The sequence below is a fragment of the Alosa sapidissima genome, chromosome 15 (genome assembly GCF_018492685.1).
Source record: "Alosa sapidissima isolate fAloSap1 chromosome 15, fAloSap1.pri, whole genome shotgun sequence".
NCBI lineage: Eukaryota > Metazoa > Chordata > Actinopteri > Clupeiformes > Clupeidae > Alosa > Alosa sapidissima.
In genome coordinates this window covers 16499314-16522013 of record NC_055971.1, presented here as the reverse complement: position 1 = coordinate 16522013, position 22700 = coordinate 16499314, and the positions used below count along the sequence as shown (strand labels likewise).

The following is a 22700-nucleotide window of genomic DNA, read 5'->3' as shown; positions in this document are numbered from 1 at the left end:
CCACCATCATCCTCCCCGGGGGAGTCTGGTGGGGGTCCTGGCGGGCCCTGGTCCCCGTCATCGTCTTCCACCTCCTCTGGACCTCTTGCTCCTTCTGGTGGCACCGCCCTGTAACAAGAGTTAAGGTGATACCACAAATCTGATCCTTGCACTCTTACCGCCCGGGGGGTAGCCTGGGTCACTCGGTAGGGCCCTTCTGCCCTGGGGTCGAGACACGATCTCTTAAACACCCTCAGGTACACCCAGTCTCCCACTTGGATTGGTCCGGGCTCAGTCCTCCGCTCCCGAGCTCTTTCTCTTCTCTTCTGCTCGTTGAAAACTGCCCTGTGAACTTGAGAGAGCTGTTTAATGTAGCTGCTTACTTCCTGTTCTAGAATTTCCAGCGGAGGCCTCTGATCCCCTCTGAACCGTGGTGTGGGCATTGCCCGCCCCGTCACCATTTCGTGCGGGGTCAGATGCGTGGTTCGATTTTTTTCGCAACGCATTTTCATCAGCGCGATTGGCAGCGCGTCAACCCAATTTAAGTTTGGCAGATTTGGATCGTCATGTGCGCTTTGGACGATCTTCGCTATCTTATTTTTCAGCGTGCCGTTTGCCCTTTCAACCATCCCCTGGGACTGCGGGTGGTAAACACAACCAAACCGAGTCTTGATGCACAGCGCCTGCGCAATCTTTTTCCACGTGTTGGCCGTAAACGCTCGGCCATTGTCGCTACTGATTATTTCTGGGATCCCAAACCTGGGTATCACTTCCCTTGCTAGGAATCGAATCACCGTTTTTTCGTCCTGCCCTCGGCTTGGACAGGCTTCTACCCATCGTGAGTAGCGGCATATTATCACCAGCACGTGTTTGTACGCGTTTACCGTTCGACCCATGTCGATGTAGTCCATTACCAGGTGTTTGAACGGTCCCTCTGGGAGTGGCACGTGTCCCAGGGGCCGTGGTCCTATGCCTATTGTTATGTTGTTTCTGTAATTGTGCGTGGCACAGGTGTGGCAATTTCTTAGCACGTAATTGATGCGATCTTGAAGGTATGGGGCCCAAAACCCCTTGTCAAGTATCTGCCGCTTGACCTCCCCCCTTGCGCAATGATCCACATCATGCGCATCATGAATGAGGAGATCAAGGAGTCTACTTGGGGCCACCACCCTTCCATCGTGACTCCTCCACACCCCATTCCTGCCTTTCGACGCACCCCTTTCCTCCCACAGCAGTGTTTCGGCATGCGGTGCCTCACTCTGTGCGTCTTTGATAGCGCTAAGCGTGAGCATGGGATCCACAATTCTAAGCGTTCGTCCGTCAGGCAGGGTTCGGACCACGGGGGCTTGTATCACTGTGTCGGTTGCCGTGAAAAACCGATCAATTACGCCTGGCGAGTACCTGGCCTCACAGGGCTTGTCCCCGCACTCGGGGCAACTGGCCCTCTGGCATAGCGCGCAACAGACGGGATCTACCTGGTGCTTGTGGTCGTCATCACACCATTGAGAGCACCACATACATGTGTTGTAAGGGTAGGGGCATTTTGTAGGGCAGGGCACGCTGTGCCCCGTCCTGTTGAGCAGTATTTTATGTGGTTCGTTATCCTGTGGAGATTTAGGGGCGGCATTTGACCTTCTAGCCTCCAACGCCGCTTCCTTTGCTGCCTCATCTGCCTGTGCATTCCCTAAAGTAATGTAGTCCTGTCCCTTACAATGTGCTTTGCATTTGCATATTGCCAGCGTCTTTGGACGCATCATTGCTGCTAACAACAACTGAATCTGCTCCAGATGCTGGATGGGGTTCCCATCCGATTTCTTGAACCCTCTCTGTTTCCATTGAGCGCCATGCACATGGCAGACGTTGTGGGCATAGGCGCTGTCCGTGTGTACGGTTGCATCCTGTCCCTCTGCTAGGGAGCACGCTGCTGTCAGCGCCTTTAATTCAGCTAGTTGCGCTGAACATGGTTGTGTGCATGGCTCACTCATAATTGTCGCAAATGTTTCTGGACCTGTCATCTGCACTACGCTGAATCCTGCATGTGTCCTGTTGTCATAGTTATGGCTAGAGCCGTCCACAAAGTAGGTGATTCCCTGTCCTAATGGCTCGCTCTGCAGGTCTTCCCTCAGTTTTGAGAAAGCGATTGAATCAGCCACGCAGTCATGTGGCTCGCCCTCATAATCAAGTGGGATGAGATCCGCCGGGTTTCCTGCCGTGTCACATGCCTTTATAGTGACATCTGGGCAGAGCGACAGATTGTAGTACCTCAATTGCCTCTGAGGCGTCACACAAAATTTCCCTTGTTCCACCAACTGTGCTATTGCGTGACTGGTGTGTATCACCACTGGCCATCCCATGGTGATGTTAGAGGCTTTGACGTAAGCCGAATATACGGCTTCAAGACCCTGGAAGCATGGTGGGTAGCCCTGGGCCACCGCATCCAGCTTTGAGCTGTAGTAGGCAATGGCTTGTTTGCCGCGTCCATGGCACTGTGTCTGTGCCATAATTGCGGTCATGTACGCGTCTTTCCCTGCTTCCTTCCTGACCGATACGTACAGATAGAAGGGTCTCCCGTAGTCCGGCAGTGCAAGTGCCGGTGCTTGCTGTAACTCTCCTTTGATGCGTTCAAACGCCTCGTTTCCGTCCATTGTCCATGTGAGACGATTCCTCAGGTGGCTGGTTCCAGCCTGCACGATCATGGCTCGTAGTGGGGCTATCTTTTGTTCATAGCACTCCACCCAGTCGCTGCTGAAACCTATGAGTCCAATGAACGACATCATTTGCTTCACCGTGTTTGGCTTCGGTGCCTTGGCAATTGCCTCAATGTGTTCCGGGGCGATGCCCTTGTGCCCATGTGAGATCCGGCGACCTAAGTAGATCACCTGGGGCTGTGCAAATTGTAGCTTTTTCCTTGATGCTTTGTACCCCCCTTCGGCCAGAACGGTCAGCACGTGGATCGTATCCCTTTCACACGTTTCCTGGTCCGGTGAGCACACCAAGACGTCGTCAACATACTGCAGAATCGTGCTTTGGCATGTGATGTGCTTTAAGTCCTCCTTGAGGGCTTGGTTGAAGATGTGCGGTGAGTGCTTAAACCCTTGTGGGAGCCTTGTGTACTGGAACGTCTTGCCCTGATATTTGAATGCGAAAAATTCCCTACTCGCAGGGGCCACCCGTATTGTGAAAAATGCTTGAACCAGATCAACGGCGGAGAACGTTGTTGCACTTGCCGGGATGTTGGTCATTAGTACGTTAGCATGTGGGACGTCCGCCGGATAGTCCTCAATGCGCTCGTTGACGGGTCTGAGGTCCTGGACCATTCTCCATCGCACTCCATCCGCCTTCAGCACGGGAAATATGGGTGTGTTGCACCTTGCACTTGGGACTTCCTCTAAGACTCCTGCTCCCAGGAGGTCTTCAATTGTCCCTCTTATCCCTTCAGCTGCTTCTGCTGAAATGGGGTACTGTGGCTGGAAAGGCAGCGTCGCTCCTGGTTTCAGCCTGAACTCCACAGGGCTTGCTGACTTGACCAGCCCTATGTCACCATCTCCTTGTGACCATACCGCAGGCGGCACTCTTCTCAATATTCTCTCTGCCCGTTCGGCGTCTGTTTCTGTCACCTCCTGCAGCATCATCATTTTCCAGGGGGTCGGTCCCGGCCTCCCTGTCTTCTTGTCCGCCTCGCCGTCTAGGTAGTACTTCTTGTATTCCTCCCATTCTAGGTCGGACTTGTCGATGGGCACATGGTTCTCCTTATCCCAGCATCGATATCCTGCTCCTCCCAGCAGGCCATACATGCAGTATGGGTTGCCGTAGGGGCATCCTTTGACGTAGGGTATGTCATAAACCTTCTCCGGGAGATATACTGCTGGTTGTGCTTCCCTTTTCTTTGGGCACCATGACAGATGTCGCATGTACATGCTCCATTCCGCGTCTTCTCTGCTGAACGGTACATGCCTCGTTTTGTCCCAGCAGCGGCGCCCCGCTCCTGGGAATAGACGGTAGAGGCAAAATTGATTCCCATATGGACATCCTTCAACATAGGGTATCTCCTCTCTCTCCTGTGGTTCTGTATCCATGATTTCGATTATCTGTGGGACTCCCCACACGGTGACCGGGTTGTCCAATTTTATCCTGAACATTGGCTCTCCTCCTTCACTGGTAGCCGTTTGGAGTCGGTCATTTCCTGTGTCCTTCCACTTGACGCACAGGGCCTTGAACATCACTGGGCCCATCTCTCTTGTTCTGTGACCTCTGGCCACTCTTAGAGTAATGTGCGGCCTTGTTCCGGGCATGTCGAAGATCAAGCCTAGATCCCATCCTTTCGCAAATTTCACCTCAGCGGCCACTCCTTCCTTGGCCACCACTAGTGCGTGTATGTCGAGTGGGATGCGTCCCCACTTACTCACGTCCCTATGCCATCTTTCCTCTCTTTCCTTGCTTGGCGTTTGGTCGAATTTTATCGTACAATGAAATGGGCATCTTGGCGTCCTTAGCCGAGCATGAAGGCTGTTTATTTGGAAAGCATACTCGTTGTAGACTACTCGCTCTATGCTTGGTTCCAATTGTCCAATCCAGTAGACCTGGTGAGTTTCAGTTTGAGTTGGTGCACTTATCCTTAGGGCCATTTGGGTTGCCAGCCCGGTTATTTGTACTCCTGTTGGGGAACACTCAATTTGGAGTCTTAAGTTACACAGTGCGTCCCGTCCCAATAGGTTGACGGGCGTGTGCTCTGCTATTAAGACTGGTATCCTGATTTCCTTGTCTTCTATTTGGATCGATACTGGAGCCGTCATTGGAATTAGCTGCGTTTTTCCCGAAAAACCCACTGTCTTCATAAACTTTCCTGAAGATCTGGGGAGGTGTTGGGCATCTTTTGGGTGAAGACAAGTATATGTTGCCCCTGTATCCACTAAACATTTGACTTCCATGCCCTCGATTAGAACCTGCAGCATTGGTTCTGCGTCAGCTCCCCTTGTCAGGGCGGGGAACTGACCCTCCCCTGGGTTTTCTGGGCCTCGTCAATTCCAGTTTCCCCCGTAAGGGGAGACTGGGCCAGAGGGTCCCTGCATTTGCTGTGGGGCTCTCCCTTGTTGGGGAGCATAGTTCCCTCCTTGCATTTGTCCTTGATTTGTCTGTCCTCCTTGGTTGTTCTGGCCTCCGGTCTTTGTCGGGCAATCCCTGGAGATGTGTCCCGTTCCTCCACACATCCAACATTGAATGCCGTTTCCTTGGCTCTGCTGGCCTTGGTATTGTGCCCTTCCATAGCCTCCTCTGCCTTGTCCACCTCTTCCCTGGCGGAATCCTCCTCTGCCTCTTGGCTGGTACCATTGTTGTCTCTGTTGCTGTTGTTGTGGGGGTCCATATGGCGCTTGTTGCCATGCTTGCATCATGGGCTGCATAGGTTGCGGCTGCATCATCACTGGTTGTTGCACCATAGGTTGCTGCACTACCGGTGGTTGTGGCTGTGTGGTAGGGGCCGTAGCAGGCATTACCGGAGCTTGGGTAACTGCCTTCTTTGCCCCCTTTGCCTCCTGGAGCTGCACATGGGTCAGCTTCCTTATTGCTTCCTTCTCCTGCTGCTCCTCCTTGTCTTTCCCTTGTCTGTACAGAGTTACGTGGTGCACCACTGCCAGTCTAAATTCTTCTTTTGGCATGGCTGCCAGGCGCCAGTCGCTTTCCAGCTGCGTCCTGACTTCTCTTGGCAGTGCGTCCATAACCGCTCTTCTGAACTGCATGGTGAGGGGACCTGAGTCTTCTGGTCTTTGTTCCATCCTTATCGTCCATTCCTGCGCTGCCCTTTCCACGAAGGCTGCGGGGTTATCGCTGTCTCTGAGTTTCTCTATCCAGACGGCTGAGGGGCTGTAGTGGTTGGGGTAAGCTGCCCTTAGGGCCTTCCACACGTTGTTCCGGACGCTATCAAAACACAGGGCGTCTCTGCTGGGATTCATCAACCGCCCTAGGTTTTCTCTCTCCAGCACAGCCTCTGTGTCAGCCTTTCCCAATATCAAGCCGAGCAGGTATTTTATATCTCCCACGGCCAGGTTTCGGCCTTGAGTCTCTGACTCCAGCCGACTTATCCATCTGCCCGCTCCCTCATGTAGGACAGGAAGCCGTGAAATGAGGCCGTTCACATCTGAGTGGGTCCATGGCTGGTAGTGGGCCGTTTGGTTTTTTGTTATTAATGGTGCCATCACAACCGTTTCTTCCTCATCCAATTCTTCTGGGATGGCTTCCATTCTTTCTCTTCCTTTCCGTGCCCTCTCTCTTTCTTTCTTTCCCTCTTTTTCCAGTTTTTCCAGCTCCTTCTTGTTTTCCTTTAGGCCTTTCTTGACTCCCCCTTCGATCTCGTCGAGCCCCTTTCGCACTCCTTTTCTGATCTCGTCCAGGCCTTTCTCCACTCCTTTCTTCATCCTGCTGATTCCAAACAGTCCTGTGGCGAGCACACTGGGTGGGATCATCACTGGGAGCATTCCGGTCCGCCCTCTGCATTCCTCTGTCTGTCGCTGGTGGGCCTTCACACCCTTCTCTCCTTTGAACGTTCTTCCGCAGCCGAGACACAGTGAGGGGTCCTCTCCCCTCGGACCCCGTGGCAGTTCTCTCTGAATTTGCTCTTCGAGGAGCTGTTCCATGACTCCCAGTCCTTCCTCCTCGTCTTCCATTGACTCATAGTCCTCTCCTGAGCCGGCCTGGCTGTCTGCCCCGTCCGTATCTTCCTCCTCTTCTTCCGCTATCGTGGTTGGACCGCAGGCCAGTTCGAAGGTTAGTCGGCGGGCCCTCCTTTTCTTCTTCATCTCTTCCTCTCTGAGCCTTCCTTCTTCTTTCTCTCGTGCTCCCATCTCCTCCATTCTTTTCAGGACTTCCGTCATTTCTCTTTTCAGGCTTTCGCCGCAGTTCCTGCAATCCTTTTTATACCTGGCATGTTCTGGCGTGCTTCCTGGGCCTGTCCCCTTGTCTTCCCACTTCTCCATCTTTGTTAACTCCTCTATAATCCCTTCGGCCAGTTCTACCTCCTGTGATCCGATCCTTTTAGCGGCTTTCAACTCCTTCAGACCCTTTTCCATCCTCTCCATTTTTTCCTCATACCGTTCTTCAACCCTCTGTTCCTCTCTTCTTCTGTTTTGGTATCTCTCTTCCGCTTGCCTAATGGCTTTTTCCACTTTCCTCCAGCACACCTGGGTGTATTCCTCGAGCTTCCGCCATGATTCTCTGCACCCCTCCTTTACCGGTTCCTTGTCCATCTGTGACCTCACCCAGGCCAGGGTCTTCATGGCTTCTCTATCTCGGGCTTCTCTTTCTTCCTCCCCTGTGGCCTCTACCCACTCTCTCATGACTGTCTTCAGGTGGTCCCACAGCCTCCCATACCATTGTCTCTGTTCCTCTCCTCCCTCCTCAGGGGCTTGTTCCTTCCTTTGGCCTGGAAGGCGTGGGGGCTTGCTTTCTCCAGCTTCTGGATCACCCGTACGCTTCTTCTGGCTCTCCTGCCAGAGTTCTTGGGGGCTGGTCACTGGAGATCCGTCTGTTTCCCGGTGGCCTCTTAGGCTTGTGTGGTAGTCACTCACCACCTGCTCCTCCAATTCCCTTGCAGCTTTTCCTTCCTCATCCCACTCTTTTTCTTCACCTGGTTCTGTTCTTTCCAGAAGGTGTTCTGGGAGCGTTTCTCTGGTGGGGGATGATGGTGGCGATGACTGTGCGGACGCCGGTCGGGAGGTTGATGGTCTCGGCTGGGGGTTGGCCTGTTCCCACCTTATTCTCTTCACTTCTTTCAGCACCTCCGCGCAGGTCCCTTCCAGTGTGATCCCCTTCACCACTAGTGGGGCCTGCACCGCCAGGTGCACCGTTGGGGCCTGTGACCCGTATTCTGGTGCTTGTATTGCCAGGGTCCGTGGGTCCCTCTCTTCCAGGCGCCGGATTATTTCCCGCACGTTGTCCTCTCCTCGCGGCACCTCCGGGTACAGTTTGTCCTTTTCCCTGTATGGGGGAGGACGCAGCTCCTCCATGGGTGGAGCCCCTGGCTCTGCTGCTTGGGTCGGGGCGTCCAGCTCTTTCTCTGTGGGCTGTGATTGGGGGCACTTCTCTGTGGTGGGCGTTTCAGGCGGCGTGTCATTCTGGTCCGCCCTTTGCCTTCTCTTTCTCTCCGATATCTTAGCGAAGGCCTCCAGAGTTTTCAATTCCTTCTCTCTCTTTTCCTGCCTCCGTGGGCCTTTGTCATAACCCTTGTGGTTCATGATTTTTTCCCTCATTTGGGCAATTATTGTCGGGTTGAGTGACCCTTCTTTTGGCCATGCTGTGTGGTCTCCTTTGTATCTTAGGAACCACTTGTGGTTGATGTTCTTTACGTCCTTTTCAGCAATGGCATTCTCCCTTACTACTTCCTCCAGAGGTGTCATTGCTCTGGTTGCCATTTTTCTTAGAGGTCGTTGTCTTTGGTGGAATGGGGATTTTTGCCGTAGTCTAGTTCGTTTATGTCCTCCCGGTCAGTGCAGAACATGCGATAATCCTTTTCGTATTGTCTTTTCCTCTCCCTCCTGTATCTGTTCTGGTTTTTTTCCTCCCAGTCCAGTCGTAGGTCGCTTACCAAGTATAGTATAGAGTTCTGCACGTCGCCCCACTCCTGGAAGACCGTGTTCAGTTTGCCTCTCCTTTCTTCAAATGCTTCTCCTCTATCGTTCACTGCGCTTATGCTCCACCCGTCACTCCCGTGCTCGGAGATTCTTATTGTCCACTTCTCTTTTATCTTCTGGTCACCCGATGTAGCCTCTCCTTTACTTCTGGCTGCTTGGGGCTGTGGTTCCTCCCGTTTCCTCACTGGCAGGCTATTAGGGGTTAGTTTACTCAACAAAGAGAGCGTTGCTTTTAGGTCTATGTCGTCTCGATATTTGCACCTATACGGGAATTTGCACTCAAAGGGGGCCTCACCCACGTATCCTACGTATTCTCGGCCCTCTCCGTCTCTGACGCTTGTCTCCCAGTCGTGTTCGTCGTATTCAACGATTTCTATGGCCCAGAGCACGTTCTGCTGTCCCTGTTCCATATACTTTCAACGTTTCTCCTGGACCTGCTTAATAGGCTTCTGTGCTTTGTTAATCCGATGTATCGCTATCGTCGCTCCTTGTGTCCATAGGTGTCCCTAACTCTAACGGGTAAGCTCTCCCTATCAGATATTCTATTTTTTTTTTTTTTCTAGTAGCTCTGCGTCAATAATACTTCTTCATTCAAGATTACCTTTTAACCTTTTATTTTGCTTTTACAAAGTACATTTATTGACTTTATTTTCTCTTTATTTTACTGAAGCAGGTACAACACTTTCAATTTAAGCAAAGTTAGCGGATTACAAGTTTTTTGTTAAGCCGTTGCTGTGGGGTTTATTCAGTTCAAGCAGTTGTTATGGAGTCCCTGCAGCAGTGCCTCCCCTTCCTATCTTTAATCTCTATTTGTCCTTCTCCTTCTTGCAGCTGGGGAATCCCTCTCAAACTTGCGCTTCCTTCCCTCAGGTGGGGCAAAGAGCTGGTCAACCACTGGCCTTGTGTTCACCCCCACAAACTTTCCTACTTGTTCTATCACTGTCTGCAGTGCCAATGGTGCTACGCTGGTGCCTAGTCTTGAGTGGGTTCCTCCGTATTTGTCACGGTGGTCAACATGAACTGAATATTTATCCCTAGTGCTCCCTTCCTTGTTCCAGAATACTGATACTGATAAAGACTCTCTCATAAAATCGGCCAGTCTTCCTCTATCTCGGCCCACTATTTCTTTCAGCGCCTGTTCTATGTCCTGCACTGGCTGGGGCTCAGTCGGGCCGTAGCTTGAGTTGGACCGGGGGTTGGTTGGGCTATAACTTGTAGAGGGCGGTGAGCTATATCGGGAGGTGGCTGGGCTGTTAACTACACGGAATGGACTGCGAATCAGCTGGTGGGATACGGTGTTGCCTGGATAGGGAGTTGGAGCTCTCACTAGACCCCCTTGACCTGACTCCTGGCGCCCCTCTTCCTCTGACCCTTGGCTGCTGTATCCTGTCTCTGGTGGGGCACTTACTTCCCCTGGCTCAATGTCTGCCTCTTCCTCTCTTACACTACTGTTTGGAGTGAACTCTTCTGGGGAGTCTGTGTCTGGTTCTTCCTTACCTGAATCATCAGAAATTTCAAAGCGGTAGAGGACTTAGGTCCTAGGGTCTCTGGCCTATGGTCTCTCACAATCCTAATCTTGGGCAATATTGTTACTCTAACAGAGGGCTCGGGGGGGGCATCTGCAAAAACCTCCAACAACTGCAACAATCTCCTTATGTCCAGGCTATGGTTGCTGTGCAACTCTCTTATGAATATTGCAGCCGCGACTTCTATTATGTGAGTCTGACGTCCGTCTGTTAGCGTGGCGATCCTCCTTCCCTCGCCGAACTCTTCTACCTCAAATTTGTATGTGCGCTTGTCTTGCATCTATTGTGGGCCCATGCCCAGGCGGTCAAAAGAAAACACAACGGCGCACACTCAGTTTTTACAGAAACAACAGCAGATTATAATAAAATGTATTTTGTTCATCACTCTTTGCTCAGGACAGTTTCACACATTCAACTTACAGCTAATATTGCAGTTTTTTACCTATTAGCTCGTTCTTTTTCTCTGAAATACACATATATTTTAGGGCAGCCCGTGCTCCCTTTACACAAAATACTATTTTAGTTTTCTCCTTGAAAACTAGATTTCCTCCTTGGAAATTAAACACTATTTTAGTTTTCTCCTTGAAAACTAGATTTCCTCCTTGGAAATTATTACATGGCCATTCAACTCAGTTTTCTCCTTGAAAACTATTTTAACCGGTTCACAAAATTACAAAACGCTTTTTTAAGACCAACAGTACAACCCAATCTCTGTCTTGTGTCTCCACTATCCTTTTGAGGATTCAGGTTAGCACCCCTTCCCGGCCTACCCACCGACTCCCACAGTACAGTTCTCCCTAATAATAAGCAAAGTGCTTACCTTTTGGGCCCGGAGAACTGCACTGGAGAAGTCTGCTTCACCCGGGACGGAACTGCTTCCCTTGTTGAATCCTTTCAAATCTCGGTAGGAACCTCCAGATCTGTCGTGGAAATCATCCACTTCCAAAAACCTCCAATCCAACTAGCACTCTGATGTCAAAGACCCGAAGGAGAACACCAAGACGAGAGAAGCTGAAGACTGTTGATCCTTTATTCACCGTATTGCAGTGATAATACAATCCAAACAGAGTCAGGACTGGACCGTCAGGCAATAGAGTGGTGAGTGGCAGCTGCTACCCCGATGAGATCTGATCTGAATGTGCCTGAGCTCTCTCCTTTATACTCTCAGGGGCCTGAGAGGCGTTCCTATCCCCAGGAACGTCACCAGGCCCCTTTTAGCCAATCAGAGCGTTTTGGGACCTGAGATATTGGTGGAAACTCCTCCTCATATAGACATTAAAAAATGTGTGTTGCTAGGCAGAATACATGTGTCCAGGTTCTATGTGTAATCTGTTGCCAGGCAGGGTACGTTTTGATTTGGTTCTATGTGTCACTTCAACATCTGGTTTCACTTCCTCTCTCTGGAAGTCCCTGCTTGTCCTCTTCTGCTAGCCCCTTCTATTTCCACTCTTTGACTTCCAGTAAATGTTTTGCATACCAGCCACTCTTAGCCTTTGACCGTTCCAGTCTCATGACTTCCAGTAAATGTTTGCATAACAGGCAGACTACATGTTCCAGTACATTGTTTGCATAACAGCTGCACAAACTATTTCCAGTACACGTTTGCATAACAGCTGCACAGTGACTGCCAGTAAATGTTTGCATATTAAATGGAAGGTCTCCTTAATAGACCAGTACACACACACAAGCATTATTATTAAATGTGTCTAGATAATATCACCACATGTGTTAACCACGTGGCTGTGGACGAAATCTTGCATTCCATGTTGGCTATTTATATTCTTCGTCTGAAGCAGTTGTGCTTCACGGTCAAAATGTGATGTTAGCAAAACTGGCCACTAGATGTCACCATGGAGTTACGTGTGTCGAATTGTTTCGAAGCCTCGACACAATTCCGGCGCAATTGTTTCGAACGTTTCGTTGTTTCACAAAGCCTCGTTCTGCCCATCCCTAGTGTCAGAGAATGTCTAAAAAGGGGAGAACCGCCACTCTCGGGAAACTTCCGGTTTCTGAACTGGTTGCAGTTCCTTTTCTGGTTCCACATGAGGGCACTCACGAATAAGTGCAGAATGAATGGAGGTCTATGGAGCTGTACCCCTCAAATCCACTTTTCTCGGGATATAATTTTTTGGCCAGAAATTTGAATGTTGCATGCGAAAGATATGGAGTCAAAATAGGGTCATTAATATTGAGAGGTTGTGTAAAGATGTTCACATGTGTAATAAAGTTTTGCAGCTGTGCAAAAGGAGTTCTGAATGTGCAAAGACATTTCGTACGTGAGTACGTTTTGTGTGAAAAAAATATGTACCTGTAGAAATAGTATGTACTTGTGTGAAAGAAATGTGTGTCTGTAGAAATGTTTTGTACATATGTGGGGGGGAAATGCGGATCTGTAAAAATATTTTGTACACTTGTGGAAAAAATATGTACCTGCACAAATACTTTGTACATGTGTGAATCTCCTACGCGACGCTACGCGATGCTTTCCTGCGCAACACTGAAAGTACGAGCTTGTGAAACTATTTTGCAATGCTTACGGACTTTTGACCCTAATTTTACTGTCTTTCTGAAGAGCCAATCAACACATTGCTTACTGCCAACCAATCAGCGTTTCCCACCGACCACCCAGATTTTGGCGCTAAACAGATTGGCTTCATATCAAAGAGTACTCAGAGCCCGTCTATAATGTCTTATTAGAAATTATAACTTAATTAAGAGTGACGTGGTAGCTCAATTTATACTGTGATCGCAAAAAGGGTTGAAGCGGAGCCGTAATGTTAACATTAGCTATTCCCATCCGCTTTTTAGACTTTAACGTTATAGGTTAGCTTCTAGCTAGCAGTAAAGTTGAATTATTCATTCCATTTCCGAAAGGGTGATTCAGTAGTGTCATTCATAATTAGGCCATCCTTAAAAATATTTTTGTTTGCAGTAACAGCCAAAAAAAATTAAAAAATGGGTCGGTAGGTAGGTCAATATTTTTTTTTTTTCAAGATTCAAAGTAAAAAAAAAGTTCAATTTTGGTCATGGTGATTACGTAGCAATGAATTTACACAAATGTGCATATCGTGACGTAACTGACTGGGTCTTCAACCCGTGCCTTCAGGCGCTAGCCTGGCTAGCGCCACCACTTCTCAATGAGACGTGGTCTGGGAACCAAACGTTCATTTTCTCGTATTTGAAAAAAATGCCCAGATCCGTTTATTGGGTGCCACGGATGTCTATCAAATGCGTCTGTGCATAGCTCATCATCGTCTTGCTTTCCCACCTGTTCTGTGATTGGTTCCCTATCTCAGGCGAAAATTTGCTCCATGGTCTCCAGGCTGCCTTGGCAGGGTGAATCAAATTGCGCGCAAGGCAGCATGGGAACACCCAGGCTATTCAGGCGCACCATTGCAAACCTCATTCTGATGCAGGTTATATAGACCAGCCTTTCTCAAACTTCTCTGACCTGAGGCCCGGTCATGGCAGACTTTTGGGTCATAGGGCTCATCTACATGTACCCAGAAAGAAGGCTACAATAGCTCTTGGCCACGTTATATTGAAATTTGACTATACAATACTCAATGCTATACAGTGTATTAGCCTATACAGTCTCTGCTCTGTTTCTAAGGAAGTTCCAAAAACCAACGTCGTTCTATTAAGTTTCGTTAAATAAATAAATAGCCTTCCAACAAGTTGAAGCGGAGCTTTGATACCAACGTTATCGATTAGTTTCAGTTTCTCTCGCGCAGACGCGCATTGAATGAATGCTCATACCACCACTTAATTGTAGGGCTCCATGTTTAATGACATCGATAGCAGAAACGTTTGTTTTCTTTTTTCGTCGATCCGCGGTTTCTTGATCAACTGCGCAGCAAATTATCAGATGAAGCACCGGGCCTAATTTCACTCCACGACTCCACGGACCAGCAGTCTCCATGTTGCGGACCCATATCTTGAGAAATGCTGAATAGACCACAACCAATTTCAATACTCCGACACGGTCACCGCTAGACTAGGGGGAGAAGGGATGAGAAAAGATCTGGCCACAGTTAAGTTTGTGTGAATGAAACGAAGCGTAGGCCATAGTGTGACATGCGTAAAACCAATGGTGTAGAGATGACGCCACAGGTTTTTTTTTAAGTGAGCCACGTTTGCATGTAGGCAATTTATATTCACAATACTTGGGCCTACTAAAAGAAATATTATTTTATTGCATTTGTATTGGTTGTTTAGAGTAAAAAAAACAATCGGTCGGTATTAACGCAAGTTTACAACCGGCAAGTCGGTCGGACTAAAAGGGGAAAAAAATAAATATTTGGGTCGGTTCTAAATTGACAGGGTCGGTCGGGTTACGGCAAACGAAAATATTTTTAAGGATGGCCTTATAAACAGTAATACTGTACACACATTTATGTTTATCTGCTATTATTATTTGATATGAGAACACGTTTATTTTATCACCCTTTGCAAGTCTATAATAATAGCCTAGTGGACGGCAAAAAGACGAATCAAATGAATGGGTTGTAATGGGACATCCACGGCTAGGAGATTATAGTGAGATTTAACCGTAGTAATGCCCTTCCAGGACTGTTGGTTTATTGTTTGGAATACAACAACATCCCATTTTCTTACATAGGTACATTTTGTTTGGTTTTCTTTGTGTTTCGGGAGTATTTCAAGCACGGTTATCTCGTCAGTTTATGAAGCACAGCAGCGGTTGCTATAGCAACCATAGACTGAACAGGACTGTAGACTACCAAGCAAGCGCTTAGGCAAAGTCTATGGCAAAATCTGAATGTAGCTTCTAAATGGATAAACCCGTTCAAGCGTTTTCTTTATTTCCTATTTCTTTCAATTCTTTAACTTAAGACATGTAAGAATTAAGCCTACTTATTCGCTGGGCAACGTACAAAGCGTCAGCTAGGATAGCTATGGCAGCTAGTTATTATTTCATGTTCTGATATGATATGCTTAACGTTTTGACTATGTTACAACTGATAAAAGCATGACAAATAAAGTAACCAAATCGCTTTGCAATATTTTAGTCCAGAAATACTTATGTGCTCATATACAGTAATGTTACGACCTATCTGCCCTTGCTGTTACCTCCAGTTTTAATAACTAGATCTGTGGATTTAGTACCACAATCTGGTGGTCGGTGGGGAACGCTGATTGGTTGGCAGTAAGCAATGTGTTGATTGGCTCTTCAGAAAGGCAGTAAAATTAGGGTCAAAAGTCAAGGGGGCAGGCGAAGTAGAAGCATCGATGTAGCTGTGGTTATCAACTCTCTGCTAACCCCATAGAACGCCCATTCATTTAGGATTTTTTTGAACTCCCATAACTTTATATAACATATATCATGTGCCGATATTTTAGCTTCGGTGTTATCTACATAAACAATAAAAGGCAAAACAAGACTCGACTACCTCGTACGTAACGTTAGGTTTCCCGTAAGAAGAATGTTTAGCATGTCCGGTTGAAGGGAAGCTAACGCACTGAAGGGAGATAACCGTATTGTTTGGATAAGAAGCGTAGTCCAGCCAGCACGGAAACTCGTGAAGAAAGCATTGTAACCTATTAGGGGTTTGCACCGACGTCACGTTCTGGCCGGTAACCATGGTAACCCAGCATGCGCGGCCATATTGGCGATACTCAGTAAATGAAGTACAATGGAGTATTATGCAAATTGGATATCTTACGTGATTGTAGCGTGTCCTAAACAACAGAAAAGCTCATCAAAATGCGTCTAAGATGCAAAGGCATATAGGGCAGGACTTAGACCACAAGAAAAGGCGCGATATTTCGAGAAATTACGGATTATTGGCAGCGCAGATCCATATGAGTTGGGTGAGGGAGACGAAGTACCAAGTTCAACCACAAGCGCCCCCCTTCCTCTGATAACTTCTGGCATTATTGTCCCTTCTCCCTGGTTTTTTTTTAATAACGTTTGGAAGTCGATACCTACACCAGATGTTTTTCTCAGTCTGACCTATTGGTACAACCTAAAACACGGCAATAATTAACCATTTTCCTTGACAATGTTAGGGATTTACTTCAGTGCCTAATGCTTTCTAATGAGGCGAGTATCTCCAATATGGCGATGTCCAGATCTGATGACACGCCGTGCAAACCCCTAATGTTAAGGTAAAGTATAGAGGCAAGTAAACCTAATGAAAAACAGTAGTTTTACCGTTAGGTAGTCTAACGATAATCATTTCAGAGGTTTTCGATGGATTGACCGTACTGTAGGTCAGAAAAGTGGAAAGAAGATTAGCCTCAAGGCTATAACTTTTTTGTTTTGTTTTACCATGACTGTTTTTGAAGATGATCATGTGTGGTAGTTTCAACATTAACACGACTTGATATCACTTGTGAGGATGATATTAATAATAATACGTAAATAAATGTTTAACTTTGAAGGCGAAGGAAGTGTGAGAAGAATTTCTGTGTATCTATCATATGAGTTACAAGATTCAGTTCGATGGCTAACGTCACGAAGTTAAGTGCGAGTCTGCGCAGTACTGGGGGGACCAACTGAAAAATGACTCAGTACCCTCCCATTGAGAACGACAGAGTCTGTTCGTCCATTTCTTTTACTGTCTATGTCAAAAGTCCGTAAGCATTGCAAATCAGTTTCACAAGCTCGCACTTTCAATGTTGCGCAGGAAATCATCGCATAGCGTCGCGTAGGAGATTCACACATGTACAAAGTATTTGTGCAGGTACATATTTTTTACACACGTGTACAAAATATTTTTACAGATCCGCATTTACCCCGCACATATGTACAAAACATTTCTACAATACACATTTCTTTCACACATGTACAAAACATTTCTACAGGTACGAAATGTCTTTGCACATACAGAACTTCTTTTGCACAGCTGCAAAACTTTATTACAAAAGACCCTATTTTGACTCCATAGAAAGAGGGGGCAGAGAAAATACACATCGCTGAGTATTATATTTTTTGAGTCACTTATTTGTTCTAAAAAGCCTTTCAAATGCGTCAATGACGTCATTCATTAGCAGAAAGCTAGTGAGTTGTGGGCAACAACGACCCAACCTGTAAGAAATCGAAAGGACGTAAGTACTCGTTCATTCAACTTTTGACCTATAATCCATATTGATTTTGCAGAAACCACAATCCAATCTTCGATTTTTCAACGACAAACAGGTGAAAGAGACACATTTAGCCGTCTAGCTCCATAGTCCCCCATTGTTTTTGCACTTATTCGTGATCGCCCCTAGCGGAACTGCAGCAGATTCCAGGTACAATGGAGTTAATAGGGAGTGATCCAGCTCTCCGTAAACGGGCTCTGCTAGTGTGTAGGCCAATCGGCCCACTATTTTTTTCTACTTCGCCACCTACAAATGTTTTACCGGTATGATATTTCGAAACGCCATGTTATTTCCCATAGACATTCGACGCCCGGAAGTTGGATGGATACGGAAGTTATGGAGGCGGGACAACCTTTCATGAATGTGAGAGGGAGTTAAGTCATTGAGAGACGAATGACCGCGTCACAGGAAGTGCATCATAACAAAGGGACGCCAGACCCTCTTGTAACAGCTGTACTCGGTGATACTGCAGACTCGCAAAAGTAGTTAGAAAATAAGGCAGAAAAACGACAAGTTTCCTCATGCTGCTTCCTTATGTTGGAATGTGCAAAAATGTACAAACAATCAAGAGGATGCCTTCTTATATGTGATTTCTGCTACAGTGATACTGCAAACGTGTTGATAGCCTATTGTTGATTTTTATGCTGTAGCCTAGCCTACAGAAAACACTTAATTGATGTGATATAATGATAACTTGTATGCCTACAATGGTTTATTAAACATCATAGTCATTTATTTAGTCAGTCATCATGTTCATGTTAATAAATAGGAAGGACACCTAAACGATAGCCATAAACCAAAATTTCGCGCAATATCTGCCGTGAGTCCTTATGCGTGAGTCACGAGCTCCTCCCAGCTGACTCTGGCAGATCACGTGGACAGTCAGTCGCGATCGATTATTTAATAAATAAATGTGAATTATGAATAATAATAAAAAGCTTCTACCTAATGTGACTATTTTTTCCATGAACTGTAAAAGAAAACACGTTTTTTCCAGCTGTATTCTCCATAAAGAGTAAAGTAAATTATGCACTTATTTCCGGAATTTACGTCACTTCCTGGACTCGTCTGAGGCTGGTCTAATGGGTCTGAGGTCTCTCAATGACTTAACCCCTACTGATAAATGTGGAAGACAGAACGACGAGAACTTGTCAAAATAAAAGTCGCAAAGCAGTATTGCCGTTTTTGGTCCAAACCTCTGGATCACATCACATCTGAGTCAATGGGCTATTCCAGTGCCAAAAAGACAGAACATGGTCAAGCAAATAATTTTTGTTTCATAAAAATGTATTTGTTCATTGATGTAACCTTTGCAGATGATTTCTCATCTTTTGCTACTGGGAATGTCCAACCGTTCCAGGTTACACAAATAAAGCTGAATGTAGGCTAGTTTACCTCCCAGTGTTAAACTCGGTGATTACGAATACTTCACAACTTGTATAGTAAAGTGACATTCAATGTAGACTTCATAAGGTATCCATGAAATATTTACAAAGGCTGGAGAGATCAAATTAATGTTATCCAGGTTACACAAATAAGATGTTGGACTTTTATTTTGACATATTGTCGTCGTTCTGTCTTCCATATTCATGAAAGGTTTTCTATGAATGTTGAGTCATGTCTCATGAAACAGTCATGAATGCTTTATGTGCAGTTTATGACAGCTGCTATGAATGTGTTATGAACTCAGTCGTCAAGTAAAGTGTTACCATATTCATGTCCTAAATGTGAGAATTGTGCGTGGTTAATTTTGAAAATTGTGTGTTCCAACCTTTCAAAAGAAAACCACTCTTACAATTTAAATACTCAATTTCTCACAGCAAAAGGGACAAAGTACTCCTGAACAGCAAAACCTATAAAACCAAACATGGCACGAGAAGAGGCGTACTGCAAACTTATGCATGGAATTCAGCAGCTGAATTTCAAGAAGGAGCACATTCCCAGTGACCTGGTCCTGATTGGTGACCATGCCTTCCCACTGGCCATGAACCCCAGAGGTCAGGTGTTAATGGCTGCCTCAAGCTATGGCAAAGGTCGCATGGTGGTTCTCGGACATGAGAAACACCTCACTGACTTCGCTAGCATAGTGGAAAATGCCGTGTCTTGGCTAATGCAATCGCCTGACAAAGATACTGTGGGTATCCATCCTTCTTGCAAGGCTGTTGTGGAAAATCTGTCCTACTCCAGCATCAAGGCAGAGGTCTGTGAGCTCAAAGATGGTCTCGACGTGTATGTCACCGATGCTTACAGTGTAAACACCCATGTTAAGGAGCTGGTGAGTTTCCTCAAGGCAGGGGGAGGACTGCTTGTGGCCGGCCAAGCTTGGAGCTGGGCAGAAAAAAATCCTACAAAAAACACACTGCTGGATTTCCCAGGGAACAAGGTGTGCAGTGTAGCAGGGATCTACTTTTCAGAACATTACGGAGAGCTTGGAGTGCTCCCTGTGCCCCCTCAGATACCATATAGTTGGCTGTCTGTTTCGTAAGTATTGTAAACATAAACAGAAAAAAAATGATGTCAGATCATTTTAAATGTAAATTTTACCTAATGAATGACAAAAGAAAGTGTGCACACACATCCAAAACAGATCAGGTGCCAGACAGAGTGTCTTCCTCAGGCCTGAGGTCTGAGGAAGATCCTGAGAGATTTTTTAAAAGATTTTTATAAAAGAGAAAATTAAAGAATATATTTTGTGAAGCCACAGTGTGCAAAGCTTCCTTTTTGTTTTACCTAGTGAAAGAAAGACACCTTAGCGAAAGCCTTTTGCTCGGTACATGTACTAAGTCTTATGATTTCAGAATACTTATCACCCATCTTTTTCAGAATTGGAAAGAATTTCAAAGATGACCTTGAGTTCCTCCTGAATGGCGTGCCAGAGTTTGACATCCAGGGTGGTGCAGTAGCTTCAGAGGTCCTGGTCCACGGACCCCTCGCTTTCCCAATTGGCACCACACCTGATGGCAGGGCCTTCTTCGCTGGAGCTTATTATGGTCAGGGCCGAATCATCGTGACCACCCACGAGGGCTTCATGATGCGTGAGAGCCTATCCAAATTTTTCAGCAACGCTCTTTGCTGGTTGGACGAAGGGCGCAATGGGGCAGTGGGTATCGCACCCCCGGTGCAATCCGCAATGTCTGTTCTGTCCAATTCTGGACTACAGTGTAAGGTGACTGACTTCAAAGAGGACCTCAGTGTCTACGTCTGCAACTCGTACAGTGATGCTCACTGTGAGGAGATCCAGGAATTTGTTGCTGAAGGCGGTGGGCTCCTTATTGGGGGACATGCCTGGTACTGGGCTCAAAGCCATCCTGGCAGAAATGCCATGACCGAGTACCCCGGCAATCACATCCTTAATAAGATGGGGCTCTGCATTTTGGGGGACACCCTTAGCTCAGGGCTCTACAAGGTGCCCGATCTGGAGAAGGCTTGCTCAGACGCGTATCACTTCAGGGGCTTGCTCCGGCGCTTTGCCAGTCACGTGACTGAAGGCCACAACCTCACAGACCACGATCAAGGCTGTCTGAAGAAGCTTGGGTCTGACTGTGCTTATTACCTTGCTATGGAGGCCCACCACTGTGCAGCTTATACGTCAATGGTGTCGATGCTGACTGACATGGTAAAGAAGGCAGGCGTCCCGCAAGTGTGTAACAACTGCCCTGTAAAAAGCACCAAGGACCATCTGCTTCTCAATGTGAGTGCCCAGGTCTACAAGGTGTGCCAGGACCCTGATACCCTTCTGCCCTACATAATCAAGAACCAGCCTACAATGCCACTTGTCAGTAACACAAGGGTCCGCATCAGTGCGAACTCTGAAGGTGAGTCCAGTACTGGTTCTTTAGTGTTCAAAAACAAACCAGGAGTTCTTACAGTTTTTCTCAGTTGCTTTGGAGCATTTCTCAAATCATCTTTAACGTTTTCACAACAGTAATGGATTTCTCAAAACATTTTGTGCAAGGTGCACCACAGTGGAATACCTGCAGAAGCATGTAACTTGCTCATAATCATCTTGTCTCAAAAACAAATATTTATGCGAATCAACGTCAGTGCCATCAGAATGAAAAGTTCTTGAGTCACTGTTATGAACAAGATAGTCAAAATGATTAGCCACATTTACTTATTCAACGCTTTTACAGTAATCTTCCTATTTACTTAAGCTTTTAATGTCCTTTTTGTCTGTGCTTACTTTGTTCCTACGTGGCTTGGGTGTGTGCTGCAGGTGGTGAGAAGTGGCTCAGCACCGGCCTGTACCTTTGCCCTGGAATGAAAACATATATGGCTATGCCACCAGAGATCGTGGGAATGGGTTGGAGAGTGAGTTCACCACCATGTCTTTTCACCTCTGTTTGCCTATATGCATAATATAATGTTGTTTATGGTTTGTCACCCGAGACTGAAGAAAGTTTGTATGACTTCTGAGAAATGCTTGATTGAAAATCAAATAACCACATTTTATACACTTATGAATTGATTAATATTGATGATAATAGCTGACATAACTTATCCATCCACTTATATATTGACAATAACATGTATTCCTCCCTCAGGTCCAGATTGGCTGTCAGACTGATAATATTGGCAGTTCTGATGAGCTGAAACGAGCCCCTTTGGTGTGTGAGCGCTTTCCTGTCGATGAAGAGATGATGCTGGTGTGGAACCTATGGGGGGGCCTCATCTACCTGATCGCCCCAAACAATGCCAGCGTGGAGGGGGCAGATGTAGTGGTGCAGATGGCTGTTCAAGCACCTTACTATAAATCTGGTGAGAAAGACAAATATTGTTTTTTAAAGACAGAAAATCACAAAATCACACTGGAATTAGTAGTATGTTTGATTTTGAGACATCTTTGCAGCTGATTCAAGAATGACTTATTTTGTCAAAAATTGTCGATGTCGATGGTCATGGCCTTTATAGACCATAAATGTTTTTTCCTATTATTTCAAGGAATTGAGAAGTGTTTGTTTCAATTCAGTACAGTGCAATATGGCATGAGTGAGGGTGGGGTTGGTAGCTTGCTAAAAAGGCTTTACCAGAGGAAAGGTGAGAACGACAGCAGAAAACATTTTTCTACTTTCAGTCTCTTTTCAATCCTCCTCCACCACCATCAACTATTTCACTGTCTGCACAGCTTCACAGTTTATCCTATACAATAATATAAGGTGTCAAATTAATTGTACACTTTTAATGACATTCTTTATTTCTTCACATGTTACACCACATCAACACCAGTTTACCAGTGACTAAGCTGCATAATACTACAGTTAACACTGTTAATAATAATAATAATAATAATAATAATAATGCATTTTATTTATGGGCACCTTTCTTAACACTCAAGGTCACCTTACAAAACCAACAATAAAACACTCAGTCCATCAAACAAGCAATCAGAAAAACAGGCAATGAAATAACATAATAATACTAATTATACTACATAATAATACTATTAATAATAATTGCGGTTCCTTTG

The 22700-nt window shown here is 46.4% G+C and overlaps 1 protein-coding gene across 1 annotated transcript in view; it reads left to right on the top strand.

Annotated features, from left to right (window-relative positions):
• LOC121683210 (TRPM8 channel-associated factor homolog) overlaps positions 1-22700 on the top strand; it is a 37295-nt gene that overhangs the window by 12093 nt on the left and 2502 nt on the right. The window contains exons 3-6 of the mRNA XM_042062740.1: positions 19054-19714; positions 20057-21048; positions 21450-21544; positions 21778-21991. Coding sequence (XP_041918674.1) covers positions 19101-19714; positions 20057-21048; positions 21450-21544; positions 21778-21991 — 1915 coding nt within the window. The 5' untranslated portion in view covers positions 19054-19100. The remainder of the gene's footprint in view (positions 1-19053; positions 19715-20056; positions 21049-21449; positions 21545-21777; positions 21992-22700) is intronic.